Source organism: Passer montanus, unplaced genomic scaffold, assembly GCF_014805655.1.
Source record: "Passer montanus isolate IOZ18808 unplaced genomic scaffold, ASM1480565v1 scaffold126, whole genome shotgun sequence".
Lineage (NCBI taxonomy): Eukaryota > Metazoa > Chordata > Aves > Passeriformes > Passeridae > Passer > Passer montanus.
Window position 1 is genome coordinate 1 of NW_024359388.1, and position 14,006 is coordinate 14,006.

General features: G+C 42.4%; 2 protein-coding genes across 2 annotated transcripts; both read left to right on the top strand.

Annotated features, from left to right (window-relative positions):
* The first annotated feature begins 75 nt into the window (after positions 1-75).
* On the top strand, positions 76-2,575 carry LOC120497256 (serpin B6-like). Its single transcript, XM_039698478.1, has 2 exons — positions 76-529; positions 1,173-2,575. Exons 1-2 carry the CDS (start codon positions 383-385, stop codon positions 1,578-1,580), a joined length of 555 nt encoding a protein of 184 aa, XP_039554412.1. The 5' UTR covers positions 76-382; the 3' UTR covers positions 1,581-2,575.
* A 928-nt stretch (positions 2,576-3,503) lies between these two features.
* SERPINB1 (serpin family B member 1) lies at positions 3,504-11,846 on the top strand. The gene is made up of 8 exons (XM_039698477.1): positions 3,504-3,539; positions 4,704-4,879; positions 6,865-7,002; positions 7,795-7,912; positions 8,524-8,666; positions 9,372-9,539; positions 10,273-10,759; positions 10,839-11,846. The coding sequence occupies exons 2-7, from the start codon at positions 4,712-4,714 to the stop codon at positions 10,672-10,674; spliced, it is 1,137 nt and encodes a 378-aa protein (XP_039554411.1). The 5' UTR covers positions 3,504-3,539; positions 4,704-4,711; the 3' UTR covers positions 10,675-10,759; positions 10,839-11,846.
* The last annotated feature ends 2,160 nt before the right edge of the window (positions 11,847-14,006 follow it).

A 14,006-nucleotide genomic window follows, 5' to 3' on the forward strand; every position in this document is an offset into this window, starting at 1 on the left:
CTCTCTCCCTCTTGGAATGTGTTAAAAAGCTGCCAAAGAGAAAATGTTGCATTTTTAATTCCCAGCAGCTGTGTAAGATAAGAACCACGTTTCAAGATGCAACACCAAAAGGATACAGGGCTTATGAATAATCTCCTTTTGACTTGTGGTGCAATATTGTGCATTGCTGCTGCACATGACCATGTTTTACCCTGTGCTTTCCAAAAGGTAGTGGTAGGGCTGCTGTAGATCAGTGTGAGATCAGTTCTCTCTTGTCTTAAATGTGAAATCCTAAAAGGCCATGAGTAACTTGCTGCCTGCTTCGTAGTGTGAGACCAGCAGAGAAGCTCAGCACTAACTGTTGGCATCTCTTGATGTCTAGAATGAAACCAGACCTGTGCAGATGATGTTCAAGGAGGCCAATTTTAACATGACCTACATTGGGGACTTGCAGACCAAAATCCTTGAGCTCCCCTATGTGGGTAATGAACTGAGCATGATCATCCTGCTCCCTGATGCAATCCAGGATGGATCCACAGGCCTGGAAAGAGTAAGTAGTTGAACTGAGTGCAAAGACTGAATGCTGAATCCCTCCAGGGAAGAAAGTCTGAATTGCACAGAGAGCTGCAGTTCAGTTGCAGAGCAACTGTGTCTCTGGTGCTCAAGGCCATCAGAAATGTCCCTCTCGTCCCTGTCCCCAGAGTGACAGCCCCTGCTGTGTCAGTGCTGCTCAGGCTGTGTGCTGCTCCCTTGGCCAGGGGCTCTGGAAGAAGAGCTGGCCCTGCTCAGGAGCAGAGGTCAGCTGTGGTTGTGGGGAAGGCACAGATGATGGAATGTGGAGCGGGGGACTTTGGGTGGGCTCTTTCGGAGTCCTGTGGCCTGTCCAGTAGGAGTTCTGTGCTGGGAGCTGGCAGGTGGTGTGTGGCTCACTGGCTGGAAAGAGGCTGAGAGGAAAGGGCAGGATCTCTTTTGTGCTGAGGGTAGGATACAAGTTTGGCTTCTTTGGCACTGTGGACAAGGAATTTATTCCAAAAGTTTTGTTGCATTTCCTCCCCATATTGAAAATAAAAAGGAAAAAAATATTAATCTCCATTATAAACTCTGGGGAAATAATGATGCATGTTTTGTGCTTTTTGGCTCTGTAACTGGCTATATTCTCATTGCAATTTAGTAAATTCATGATTTTTGTTTAGCTTGAAAGGGAAATTACATATGAGAAGCTGATGGATTGGATCAGTCCAAAAATGATGAGGTCTACAAAACTGAGGGTGTCTTTACCCAGATTTAAACTGGAAGAAAATTATGATCTGAAACCACTTCTGAGCAGCATGGGAATGCCTGATGCATTTGAGATGGGCAAGGCAGACTTCTCAGGAATCTCACCTGGTAATGATCTGGTGCTCTCTGAAGTGGTTCACAAATCCTTTGTGGAAGTCAATGAAGAAGGCACTGAAGCAGCTGCTGCCACAGCTGTGCTAATGTTTACAATTTCTGAAGTAATGTTCACTGAAGAATTCAAAGCTGATCATCCCTTTCTCTTCTTTATCCGGCACAACAAAACTTCCAGCATTTTGTTCTGTGGCAGATTTTGTTGTCCCTAAGGAGGAGATGTCTTGGCTGCATAGGTGCCATGAGACAAATTATATAGACTTATATATCCCTAGAACAAGTTGACTCCTTTTGCACTCATTGTCTCTTTCAGCTGGGCCTGCACCCTCTTCTGTGATCTTGATCTTGGGCTTGGCAGGAATAAGGGAGCTGCTTAGAGAAACAGAGCACCTGCCAAGTCCAACCCCTCCTGTGCCTGTGTGCAGAGGTCTCCAGGTTCTGGCTGACACAAGAACCATCCCACTTGCTCTTGCAACACTTCTTCTGTGCTTGACTTCACTTTTGGTGTCCAGCAGGCAGAGTCAGGCACTGAGAGCCCATGGGAGTGAAGAAGTTACTTTTGCTTGTGACAAGGCTGGAGCACTTTTGTAGCTACCCTCCCCTTTTACCTTCCAGTCTCACCCACTGAGTGCCTTGATTCATTGCCTGGAGCTGAAAGGAGTTTTTGGCAGCCTGTTCCAGGTATTGCTGAGCTTCTTGTGTAGATGTGGAGTTTTGGCTAGCAACTGGACCAGGTCTTAGTAAAGAGCAATCTTGCAGCAGATGTCCTTAGAGGGTGTTTATGGTCAGAACCATCACCACAGGAGTTCTTGAGTTTTTTACTGTTCACCTGGTTTTAGTCCTTTAACAAGAATGTAGTCTAACTGTGGAAGATGAGAGACAAAACTGAAACAGCTTTCCTGACATGGGGATGTTTCTTGCACTTTCTGTTTTTGAAATACTGAAATAACTCCAAGTGCTGTAGAAGTGTGTTTCTTTTTGCTGCTATTATTAGTGTATTTTTTCAGTTTTCTGAAAATTGTTTCCTGTAATACTCACTTCTATGTAGCTGGTTTGGAGTTTTTTGCTAAAACACAAGATTTTGCTGGATAGTGAAACCCAAGGTGCTTACTTGGCTCGCCATGAATTAGTGGTTGGCCTTGAAAGGATTTCAAGGTATTTCAGAGGATAACAAGGGGGTCCCTAGATATTTTTTTTTTCTGGCCAGCACTGCAACGCTTCCTCTTGATTTTTTGTATAGGTTGATGTCAAGGCTCATTGGACATTATCTGAAAGGTGCTAGATGGGCCTATCCTTTATGCAGTGCACAGTAACACCTGTCTCAGGGGAAGCAAACAAAAGCGTTATGTGCAGGGGAGTGCAAACAAAAGCATTATGTGCATTTTGTGCATCCCAACACATAATGCTTATTGCAAACAAAAGCATTATGTGTTGGGATGAGACCCAACACTTTTATCACCGGGATGCATGCCACACACTGCACTTAAAAGGCTGTGCACCTGAAACCAATATGGGCAGGATAGTTGGGGGTGTCCCAAGGACTGATGGAGAACGAAGATTGTGATAAACCACAGAAAAAGTTAGTTTCTTTGAAATTAAAAAGAAAAATAAAAGCGAAACAACTTCATAAAAGATGAGTGTAAATAGAGACACAGGGTGGGAAGGCAGAGAGGAGCCTCCCTGGGCAGCAGGGATGCGCTTGCCCCATGGGTCTAAAACACCTGGATCTCCTACCGCTGGGGCAGGGTGGGGGTTTTTGGTTAATCCCTCTCCCGAAGCTCCCTCTTCTCTCCGCCGGAAAATCGGGGACAGCGGGACGGGAGCGGCCGCGGGGTGACACCTGCCGCCCCGCCCCCGCCGTCTCTGCCCGCCCCGGCGGGGTCCCCGCGGGTGGCACCGCGCTGTCGCCGCGCCGCTCGGCTCCTTCCGATCCATCCATCCATCCCATCGCACCCCGCCCGCTCCGTCCTGCCCGGCAGGTAGGTGACCAAGCAGTACTTGGCTGCCTCCGACCCTGCCCCGGCGCATCCTACGGGAACGGGACGAGGAGGGGAAATTTCCCCTCTCCGCCTCAGCGGGCGGGTCTGCGCGGGGCGGGGGGCGCTTCTCGGGCCGGGGGTGGGCACTGTCCGGCCGCTGGCTCGGGTGGAAGGCTTGCGCAGTGAGGGCAGGTAAACGAAAGCGAAAGTACGCCTTGGGGCTTGGGTTTGGGTATTTTTAGCGGTGTTGGTGGTCTCTCCTTAGCCTGCAGCTCGGTAAGTACATGGCAAATCTGCCGGCTGTTTGTCGGTCTGGCACGGAGGAAGCCGATGGTGATGATTTGCAGTTGCTGTAGAAGGGCTGTGCAGGAAACATCCAAATTTTGGCGTGAACTCCTCCACGCAGTTGCGTCCGGAGGAGCTAAAGAAACAAAGCGAGACTCCTCCGGCTGCAAGCAGGCGCAGGGCAGCCGGGCTCTGAGCTGGGCGAGCGGGGGCTGGCGCAGCATCCAGCGGTGCCGTCCTGGCTCAAAAACCCTGGGTGGGGTTTTGAGCCTGACCCGGCCCTTGCGCCTGCCAGCCTGCTCCTGAGCATCTCCCCAAAAGGCATCGCTGCCCTTGTGTCCCCGCCGGTCACCTGCAGCCGCTGGCCCTGGGAGGGGTTCTGAGCCTGACCCGGCCCTTGCGCCTGCCAGCCTGCTCCTGAGCATCTCCCCAAAAGGCATCGCTGCCCCTGTGTCCCCGCCGGTCACCTGCAGCCCCCAGCACGCCGGGCTCCCTGCCCGAGCCCGCTGGTGCTGGGTGCGGCGGGCAGGCAGCGGGAACAGCCGTGCTCTCCGCTGCTGGAAGGCAGCGGGCACGGAAGCCTTTGGCAGGGCTGACACCGCTCAGGGCCATGGATTTGTGGCATGAAGGCGGGCGGGTGTCTGAGAGGTGTCTGAATGGCCCTGAGCAGATACTTTGAATGTTCTCTGTGCGTTGTAGAGGAGCAGAGGGAATGCTGGAGCCCTGGCGTGGGCTGGGGCTGTGAGGCTGAGGGACTTTTGCAGCCCTACCAGCACATACACTTCCAGTTTCAGATCTGCATGAAAGGAATTTTTAAAAAATAATGTCTGTAAAGTTAGTATAATAAGGAAGGCTGGAACAAACCATTAGCATGGAAAAAAATCCCCTGATTTTTCAATGTGACTGATTTATTATTTTTAATTATAAGGTGCACTGACGATGATATTCTTGCTGTTTCTGTAAGCAGCTGCATCCAGTTCAATCCAGTCTTTACTCTGTGAGTCACACAAGGTTAGACAAGGTGTTTGAAGAATGTTTCCCAGGGTCCTTATCAACTGTTTTATTTTTCAGCTATAACCATGGAGAACCTGTCTAATGCCAACAGCAGATTTGCACTTGATCTGTTCAGAAGGTTGAGTGAGGCCAACCCAACAGGAAATGTCTTCTTTTCTCCTGTCAGTATCTCTGCTGCTCTGGCCATGGTCCTTTTGGGGGCCAAAGGTAATACAGAAGCCCAGGTGTTGAAGGTTAGTAAAATAAAATGGTCATTAATTTTATATTTTATTTACATTGAAAAGGGTTGTGTTTTAGAGGAAGGGACATGAAATGAGGGTGATTTTTTTTTGTTCAGGACAAGATTTTTGTCATGCACACTCAGTTTTTCTCAGACTCTGCAGCTAGTTACTCTCTGCCTACCCTGCTCCAGAGCCCTCTGTATTTTCTATGGCCCTTGTTGTAAATTTAATTTCAGTAGTTAATTCTTGACAGAGGAAACTAATTACATTAGTCAGTCTCCTTTTAAATTGATCATAACTTCCCACAGCGAGGCTCTATGAGTTTTCATGAGATCTTCTGACAAACTCTTACTTTATAACACAAGATCACCAACGGTATGTTCATTTTCATTAATTCTGTGTGTTTTTGTAAAAAAAACACAGTAGCACTCTATAGTTTTATATCTAAAGCTATAATGATACATGGTGATGCTACCTAGGTACCAGTCTCTCACTAACAGGCACCCGGATATCTCGAAGGAGCTGGGTCTGCATGGTTATCCTTACTGTAGCTTTTGGGTAGGTACAATAGTTTAAAAAAAACCTCCTTATAAATTGCAAAAATGGTGCACATCGGAGTGTGCCAGTTTCCCCTGAAACCTCTTGTCACGGAAGGGACTCAGTCACTGTTATTTTTGCAACCTCGTTAGGCTAACGCCTGTAAAAAGGTGTGGGAGTCTCCTCATTGCAGTCATCCTCATGCATTTGCCTATGAATAATTTCACCTTTGTATTCTGGACTTTAGGAGGAACTGTTTTATATTGTTGGGTATTGCTGGGCTTACTCAATAAAATTACTTCCCCACTACTTGTTCAAACAGACTTTGAACATATTTCATGTAATCAGACTGACAGCCCCACCTAGGATAAACCTACTGACAACACAAATCATGCAAAAGGAACTTGGGGGGAAAATAAATGTCTTTCAGCACAGTCATCCTCAGCAGGGCATGTTTCTATACCATAATACTTCACTTATGAACACAGTGCTAATTAAAGTGGGACCGATTAACAATGTCAAGAGCTGTTTGCAGGGACACAAAAATTTGTTTCGGGGATCATAATTCTATTGTAAGGTTGCTTCTGTGATGTTCTTGCTCAGCCACGCACCTGTACAGCACAGCTTGTACTGAGGTGGTCAGCAAAGCCTGAGTGAGGGAAAGAGCAGGCTTTCCTTTGAATCCAATCACTCCTTCACAGCAGTCTTCACTACTGGCAAACACACAGATTAAATTTGAATATGAATGTCCTGCTCTGGTATGGACATCCCTGTCCATGAGGTCTGGCAGCTTCTGCTGTCATAACTTTAAGCCCTGGCCAGCCAGCTTGCCTCTGGAAGAGGAGGTACTGGTAAAGAGATATTGCAGTAATGCACTTGATCTTAAACCTAATACTTATATATATATAAAATAAAGTATATATATTTCTATATAAAAAGTGTATATGAAGTGCATATTTAAGGAGTTACATTTTCATTATAAATTAATTATAAAGGACAAATTGCTTGAAGTTTTCTTAATACCTCACTTGTGATAGTGATGATTGTATATTGTAAAAATATACAACCCCACATCCCCTTGGGCCAAAGGGGGAACCAAGAAAGCAAAATGGCATCATCTCTCTTTTTGATTCCTCACCTGGGAATGAGTTCTTGGGCCCTCAGAGGAGAGGCCCACAGAAATGCAGTCAGGATTTGGGGCTGTGATCAAGAGCTTCAGCTGTGACTGTGTATAAGCCAGGATCACAATACAAGTGGCTGACATGGGCAGCATAGCACCGAGGGACAGTTTGACTCATTCTTTGGGGTTTTCAGAAGTCTCAAAGCAGCTTCCAGCCTTTTCTCTTTCTTCAGCCTACCTACTGGATCCTACCCTGCTGCATCAGGCTTACCCTACAGATTCACAGTATGTTCTTTTAAGACAGTATCAACAGCAGCTAGTTCACTTCTTTTTATTTCAGACGCTTCATCTTGACAAAGTTGAAGATGCTCATTCAAGATTCCAGGCTCTGACAGCGGATATAAACAGAAGCAATGCTCCCTATCTCTTACGGCTGGCCAGTCGGCTCTTTGGGGAGAAGTCCTACAGCTTTCTGCAGGTACAGTGGTGCACATCAGGATGGCATGTGGTGGGAGCTGGGGGGAAAGTGCAGCTACTTGAGTATTTATGAAGTAGAACTATTTCCAAGCCTATTTCTAAACTTTTCTGGGAAGTTGACAAAAGTGCTTCATACTTGCCGTGTGAATTTCCATAGCTGTGAGCATCTGTGCCTCTCACCTGAAGGGTGTAACACAGCAAATCCTTTTCTGCTCCTGTTCACTTCTGCTGTTCTTGTTCTCAAGAGAAGAATCACTGGTCTATGTTCTTAGTTTACAATAACTAGCATGACATCCCACTCCATTACAACCAGCTTTTTAGGTCGCAGCCAGTTCTGTTCCTGTTGCAATCAGCTTTCTAGGACTTTCATTGGAGTAGTACCACATTACCTCAATCTTTTTGAAAACACTATTTATTTGGGAGGGGATATCCAATATGCATTAACAACATGCCTCTTCACCAGTGAATTACAACTTTGTGTGATATTTTTGTCCTTCTTCAGCTGTTTTGGAAAGTTTTGTTTTATTCCAGCTGTGCTTGAGCCTGTTTCAGAAGAATGATAGGTAAATATTGCAACAGCTGCAGTAAGCACCTCATCAGCTCTAAACATGGCTGGTGTGCTATAAGGCTTGCTCTAAGAGTGGGGAAAAAACTTCTAACTTCAGAATTCCCCCCCACTGTTAGAACCCCACCTCAGAGTTGGTGACAATCTGAGTATATCTTATCTACCTGAGAATTAGATGTTTTCTTATCTTCATGCAGTGAAAGCTATTCTTATTGTTCCAAAATCTAGGATTTCCTGACTAATACACGGAAATTATATGGAGCTGACTTGGCTACAGTTGATTTTCTTCAGGCTTGTGACAAAGCCAGGAAAGAAATTAATCAATGGGTCGAGGAGAAAACTGAAGGTAAATTACTTTTTTGTTAATAACTGGCAGGGTTTCTTATCTTGGGAGAAGGAATGGGCTTTATTCTCTGCTGTCTTTCAAGTAGTTTAATTCTGCCCTGGGATACTCATTTGTTGCATGGACAGAACCAGAAATTACCTAAGCAAGACATTTAAACAATTCCATAAGTCCTGAGAGTTGTCCATTCTGTTTTGTGCGCAGGCCATGAGTGCAGGAGAGATGCCTAAACATGGAGATGTACTCATAAGTTGGAGAATTTGTCTTAGTCTGTCTTGATCCATATATATATTGTATATGTATTTCTAAATTCAGTATTCCTTAATGTTGGTGTTCTGTAGTTCTTGTATGAGGAATACATGAGTTGCATGTGACAGTTTGGACTGACAATGTTATGTTTTCATCAAATCACTGTATATCAAATTATAGTAGTGTGTGTGTTAAGAAAAGTATGGTGAAGTAGTGAGACAGCTACTGAAATACACATTATTACAGGAATAGATTTGTTTTATATTTGTAGTATTTCTATGGCATCAGTTTCTCTATGTGTATTTTATATGCCATCAACTTACTACATGATTTTGTTGTGACCCTTTTTTCTGCTGCTTCTGAAGGCAAAATCCCTGATCTGCTGGCTGAAGGCTCAGTTGATAGCATGACCAAGCTGGTACTGGTGAATGCTATTTATTTCAAAGCGAACTGGGCAGAGAAATTTCAAGAAGCTGACACCACTGATGCACCATTTCGGTTAAATAAGGTAATACAGATACATCCTGGTGGGACATATCTAATGAAAAGGTCTAATAATATAGGTGGTAATGTGAAGCGTTGCTTACAGATAAAATATTTAAGAAATACAAAGCAATTTATTAATATTTTAATTATTTTGTATGGATTTTAGTGTTTTTGCATATTCAGCAAGCTATCTGTTGTCTTACTTACCAGTATAGTGTTAGAGACAATTCTCACCTATGGTTTAGGACCTAGCAGGGTTTCTGTCTGCAGCAGACCAGCAGCTATGAACTGTGTCTGTTTGTGATGCTAGCTAAGCAGTCTTGAAATGACAGGACATTTTGATTAAGCCCCATCTTCTTGTTCTATATTCTGCTTATGTTAACAGCTTTACAAGTTACTGTATGCAGCCGTCTGCTTTATGCTAAACAGAGTTGGTCTTTGTTGGCTTAACATTTTCATGCAACAGTTTGAAGAAACAGTTTTGGTTTCTGTGAGGAGTATGCCATAGAAGCCAAAGGAGAACCAAATATAATACAAACTCATTACTTCTTCAGAGGAAATCGTTATTAAACAGGCAGTCAGAAGTTTGAAAGAAGTTTTATAATAGAGGAAAAGTGTTTACATAAATGCAGTTTTAACTTGTCTTCTGTTGGTTCTTTAAATGAGTATTTCCTTAACTGTTACTTTTGGTAACAGACCTCTTCCTCTCTGCCTTTTATCCATCCAGAATGAAAGAAGGACAGTAAAAATGATGTATCAGAAAAATAAATTTAATTTTGGATACATCCCTGAAGAGAAGATCCGTGTTTTAGAACTGCCTTACGATGGAAGAGAACTTAGTATGATCATCCTGTTACCTGATGACACTGAAGAGGACTCCACTGGACTGCAGAAGGTGACCCATCTAAGCCAATGCAGTTGTTCAGTGTTTTTAACTTGGGCCATTCAAAATTAAAGCCTTAGTGAACCGATGTTCCCAGGGCACCAGATCTATCTGGTGTATTTTTAGACAATTCTCTACTAGTACAGCAGGAAAAGAATAAATGGATGTACTGCATCAGGAAGAGGAGTTGTGTTCTAATTTTGTAGCTTGTGTTCATGTGTCCTCTGCTGAACTGAATGAACCATGATGGAGACTGAAAACAGAGTTAACTGTGAGAAGTACCTTGCCTCGTCTGTTTCTTTTTAATGACAGAATTATTTTCAGTAGCTTTGAAAGTCTTTCTTTTCTTAACCATAAAGTAGTGAGACTGTTTTGCATTAAATGACGAGCTTCTTTGAGCTCTCTGATTATGATTTTCATTACTTGTTTTTAATTAGGTAATTCCATTTAGTTAAATGAAACAGTAAGAAGACTGGCTTGCCATCACTGCATGATTTTCCCTTCTGTACACTGCAGCAAGAAGCAAATGTCTACATTACTTTGTAAAGTAAAAACTGCACTGACTCCACCTAATTTAAATAGTATTTTTTTAATCTCTATTTAGCTATCAAAGATACGGGTATGTTCATTTTTGCATAGCTGCTTTACCCTCTTATAATGTTCTATAAATAAAGCCTCATAAATATTACTGAAAATGAAATACTACACTGGTGATAAGTAATGCTCTCTGTCCTTTTAATTCTAGATGGAAAAGCAGCTTACCTTAGAGAAGATCCAGGAATGGACACGTCCAGAGCATCTGTATTCCGCTGACGTTCACGTGCGTTTGCCAAAGTTTAAGCTGGAGGAAAGCTATGACCTTAAAACAGATTTAGCTGCTATGGGCTTGCTGGATGTATTTGACAGTGGCAAGGCTGACCTGTCGGGAATGTCAGGGGCACGTGACCTCTTCCTCTCTGCAGTTGTCCACAAGGCTTTTGTGGAAGTGAATGAGGAAGGCACGGAAGCTGCAGCTGCCACTGCTGGCATTGCTATGCTCTGCATGGCCATAGAAGAGGATTTCAATGCTGACCATCCTTTCCTTTTCTTTATTCGCCACAACCCAACACAAAGCATACTTTTCTTGGGCAGATATGCTTCCCCATAAAAGAAAACTTAGCATTTGCAGCAGTTCCTGCTGTTGTTAATGAAAGCTTTGTTCCTGAACAAGTTAATCCTCCTGTTGTGAGTTCCTAGTAATTTGACTGCCTTTCCATTAAATCAGCTCCAGAGAAAATGAGGAGTAATTTATTTTTCTTTCTTGAGATTGATCTAGTAATTTGACTGAGATTCTGCCTTTCCATTAAAACAGCTCCAGAGAAAACGAGGAGTAATTTATTTTTCTTTCTTGAGATTGACATAATCTTTAATTGAACAAGGAAAATCTTGGAGTAGAAATAAATTTTCTTGGAAGAAATGCATGTCTCTTGAAGCACAGTATCAGCCTTTATGCATCCTCACGTGGGTTTTTCTGTGTTGACAGCTCCCCATTGCGATAAACAGTCACTCCTTAATAATCCAGTCACTCCTTACGCATAAGTACTAGGTTGTTCTTGCAAAGCTATCCCTTCCCTAAAATCTTGCTTTAGAAAAACACTGTAATAAAATCATTCTAAGCACCAAAAGGCATGTCTCAAACAGCTGGGTATACACAGTTCTGTCATGAAATAGAAGGTCAGATAACATTTGTTTAGAGACATCTATTAATAGTGAAAGGATTAAGCTATTTAAACAAAAGTAACCACTTGAAGCTAGTAGCCAGGAAAAATTGTAATATAGCTTTTGAATGAGAAAGAAAAAATGAGTAAGACTTTAGGTGATGTGTTTAAAGAGAATTTTTTTAAATTTACATTGTGTTAAAAGAAAATGTTTCAGGGATTAGGTCTTAGGTGCCTTTTTGAGAGTTCAGAAGCTACCAATATGACAGTAGATTTTGGCCAGTACCTCTGTAATTCCCAAAAGATATTTCAGCTTCCCAGAGGAGGATCTGCAAGAAATATCTGATGTTTCTCTTTATGTACAAGGATTCTACATTTTCTGAGCTGACTTCCACTACCTCTTTCTGCAGAAACCTCTAGTACTGTACCACAGCCTTATTCCTGGTAGCCAATTACATGCTGTCATGTTCTGTGTTTATTTTTGGAGGTTATTTGCTTGTATCTCGGGTACTGTAACATTTACCTGTACAACCTCAGCTCTGAATGGGGCACAAGAATTTATATAATTGCAAACTGTATTTTAATCTTGTCTTTAAGCAAAAAATAAAAGTCTTTAACCCAGCTTTTGTTCAAAATGGCAATTTTTACATGCAATTCAGTATTTCAGAGTACCAAAATAACTGTCTGAAGAGTAGAGCCACAGAAAACCACTGGGGCAGCAGGTGCGACTTCAGGCTGTCTGAAGTCGTTCAGAGTAGGTGAAAATATTGAAAGCCAAATTACTCAATAGAAGAGATGATTGCATGAACCAGCAGCTTCTCCTGGAAGTGTAAGCTGAGCTGCTCACACCCACAGGGAACAGGGAGAGTCATGGTTGTATGAAATGGCACAAACACTTGGTCTGCAATACCTGGTTGCAAAGGCTCTGGTAGGTTTGCAGAGGAGAGTGTGTTTTGCAGCCTACAGATGTGAATGGAATTACCTCTGCACCAAGTGCTTCGAGAACCCAGTGCCTTGCAAACAAAAAGTACTAGCACAAAACCCATGCAAAAATTTGGAACACTTTGATAGTGTGTTTGTTCTGAGTTTATGAGCCTTGCTTCAGCATTTTAGCAAAAAAAGCTGCTGCTGCTGTAGATGGCAAAGCAAGGCTCAAAAACTGCATTTTAATTTCATCCTTATCTTTATTTGCACAAAAGCAGTCAATGTATGCAAGATACATGACTGTAGCCTTTTAGGGCAGCAGTTACCAGGAAATCAGAAGAAAGATAAAACCTTGCATAATAGTACAAATCTGCTTTAGGAAGAGACTGATGTCTGTATTTATTGTGTTGGTATCAGCATTCAGTAACTGAACCGTAACTCAATTACATTGAGACAAGTTTAGTTTTCTACAGACAGGGTGCACAAAACAAAATCTCAGCAATGAGAATCTCCATAAAATCAGCTTCACATTCAACCATTTCAAAAAACCCAGTAACCCTACTGGCCAATACTGCCCTTCCATAATTTATGTCCCACAATAAGATGGTTGTGTTTTTCCTTAATACTCCATGCTTTTTTCCTGTGCTCTTGTCAGAACAAATGACTGACAAGGGCTGACTCCAACAGAGAAAACTGGCATGCTATCTGTATTCACATTTCTAAATAATATTATGCTGCTTCAACTATCCTATTGAAAAGGATTTTGTTGGTAGAACTGCTGAATAAACACAGGCCTCACTAAGTTCAAAGCAGGGTAATTTTGAGTACAAGATGTTTTAACTGAGGAAAATAGTAAAAAATGTAATTTTAATGAGTTAAAGACATACAAGATGAGAGACTGAAATATCAGAAGTCTCAATGTAAAATCAGGAACTTAGCCTTAGTCTTATCAAAGCAGCATTCATAAATCCACATGCACCACATAAAAAAATTCTGCTTGCAAAATCTTTAGTTTATATTAACCCTCAGGAATGCAACATTAAAAAGTCAGCCTGCCTGCAGTTAAACTTCCTAGGAAGGAATTGGTAAATTCTTGAGAACGTTGAGTACCCTGTTTAAAACCAATTTGCAACAGGCTGCTGGTTTGAGTGGACAACATGTGAGTTTCTTCCAGTGAAATAGAGGATTACAGTAGCTGGATTTCCCCATCTATTTTGGCCTCTCCATAGCAGACCAGCCTTTATATAACAAGACAAAACTCTGAGAAATATTTGTTTACTCTGCTGTGATGAGTAATCCAGACTTTGTACTTCTGCTAACAGACTTCCTAGGAAAGCCCTTTGGTTTTGTCATTTAAACAGAAAAACCACCACCACCCACCATCAATTGTCTGCTTTTTGTCTGATTCATACAGCTGAAATTGCTCATCCTAGAAAGTACATTCCATAGTGTGGATAAGGAAGACAGTTATCTCTGCACTTTACGTCACTTTATACTGAATTTACTAGATAAATTTACACAGATAAGTTAACTTGGAGCATGTGTAGCTATACTTTTGCTGTTAAATGTACATGATCCAAATGACCAAAATCCGACCTGATCAAGACTTGGAGATGGATGGTTGAGTTAATTTGCTGTGGTTTATTACAGAAATAAGACCAGTCCAGTTCTCTTGCACCTATTGAGATAAAAAGTTACAACTGAAATCAGAACCTTGCTTTTGGTTAGGGTTTCCTATTTTTTTGGTTAAGTTTTTGTTGTTAATGTTGTTTTTTGTTTTGGGTTTTTTGTTTTTTTTTTTTTTACTGTAGTGAACCGCTAGCTCAGTCATATTATCTTGTGGTACCATCTAAATGCA

Coding starts and splice junctions, on each gene's coding strand:
- LOC120497256 (XM_039698478.1), top strand. CDS start 383: ATGATGTTCAAGGAGGCCAATTTTAACATGACCTACATTGGGGACTTG. Junction 530..1,172: donor GATCCACAGGCCTGGAAAGA/GTAAGTAGTTGA, acceptor ATTTTTGTTTAG/CTTGAAAGGGAAATTACATA.
- SERPINB1 (XM_039698477.1), top strand. CDS start 4,712: ATGGAGAACCTGTCTAATGCCAACAGCAGATTTGCACTTGATCTGTTC. Junction 4,880..6,864: donor CAGAAGCCCAGGTGTTGAAG/GTTAGTAAAATA, acceptor TTTTTATTTCAG/ACGCTTCATCTTGACAAAGT. Junction 7,003..7,794: donor AGTCCTACAGCTTTCTGCAG/GTACAGTGGTGC, acceptor TCCAAAATCTAG/GATTTCCTGACTAATACACG.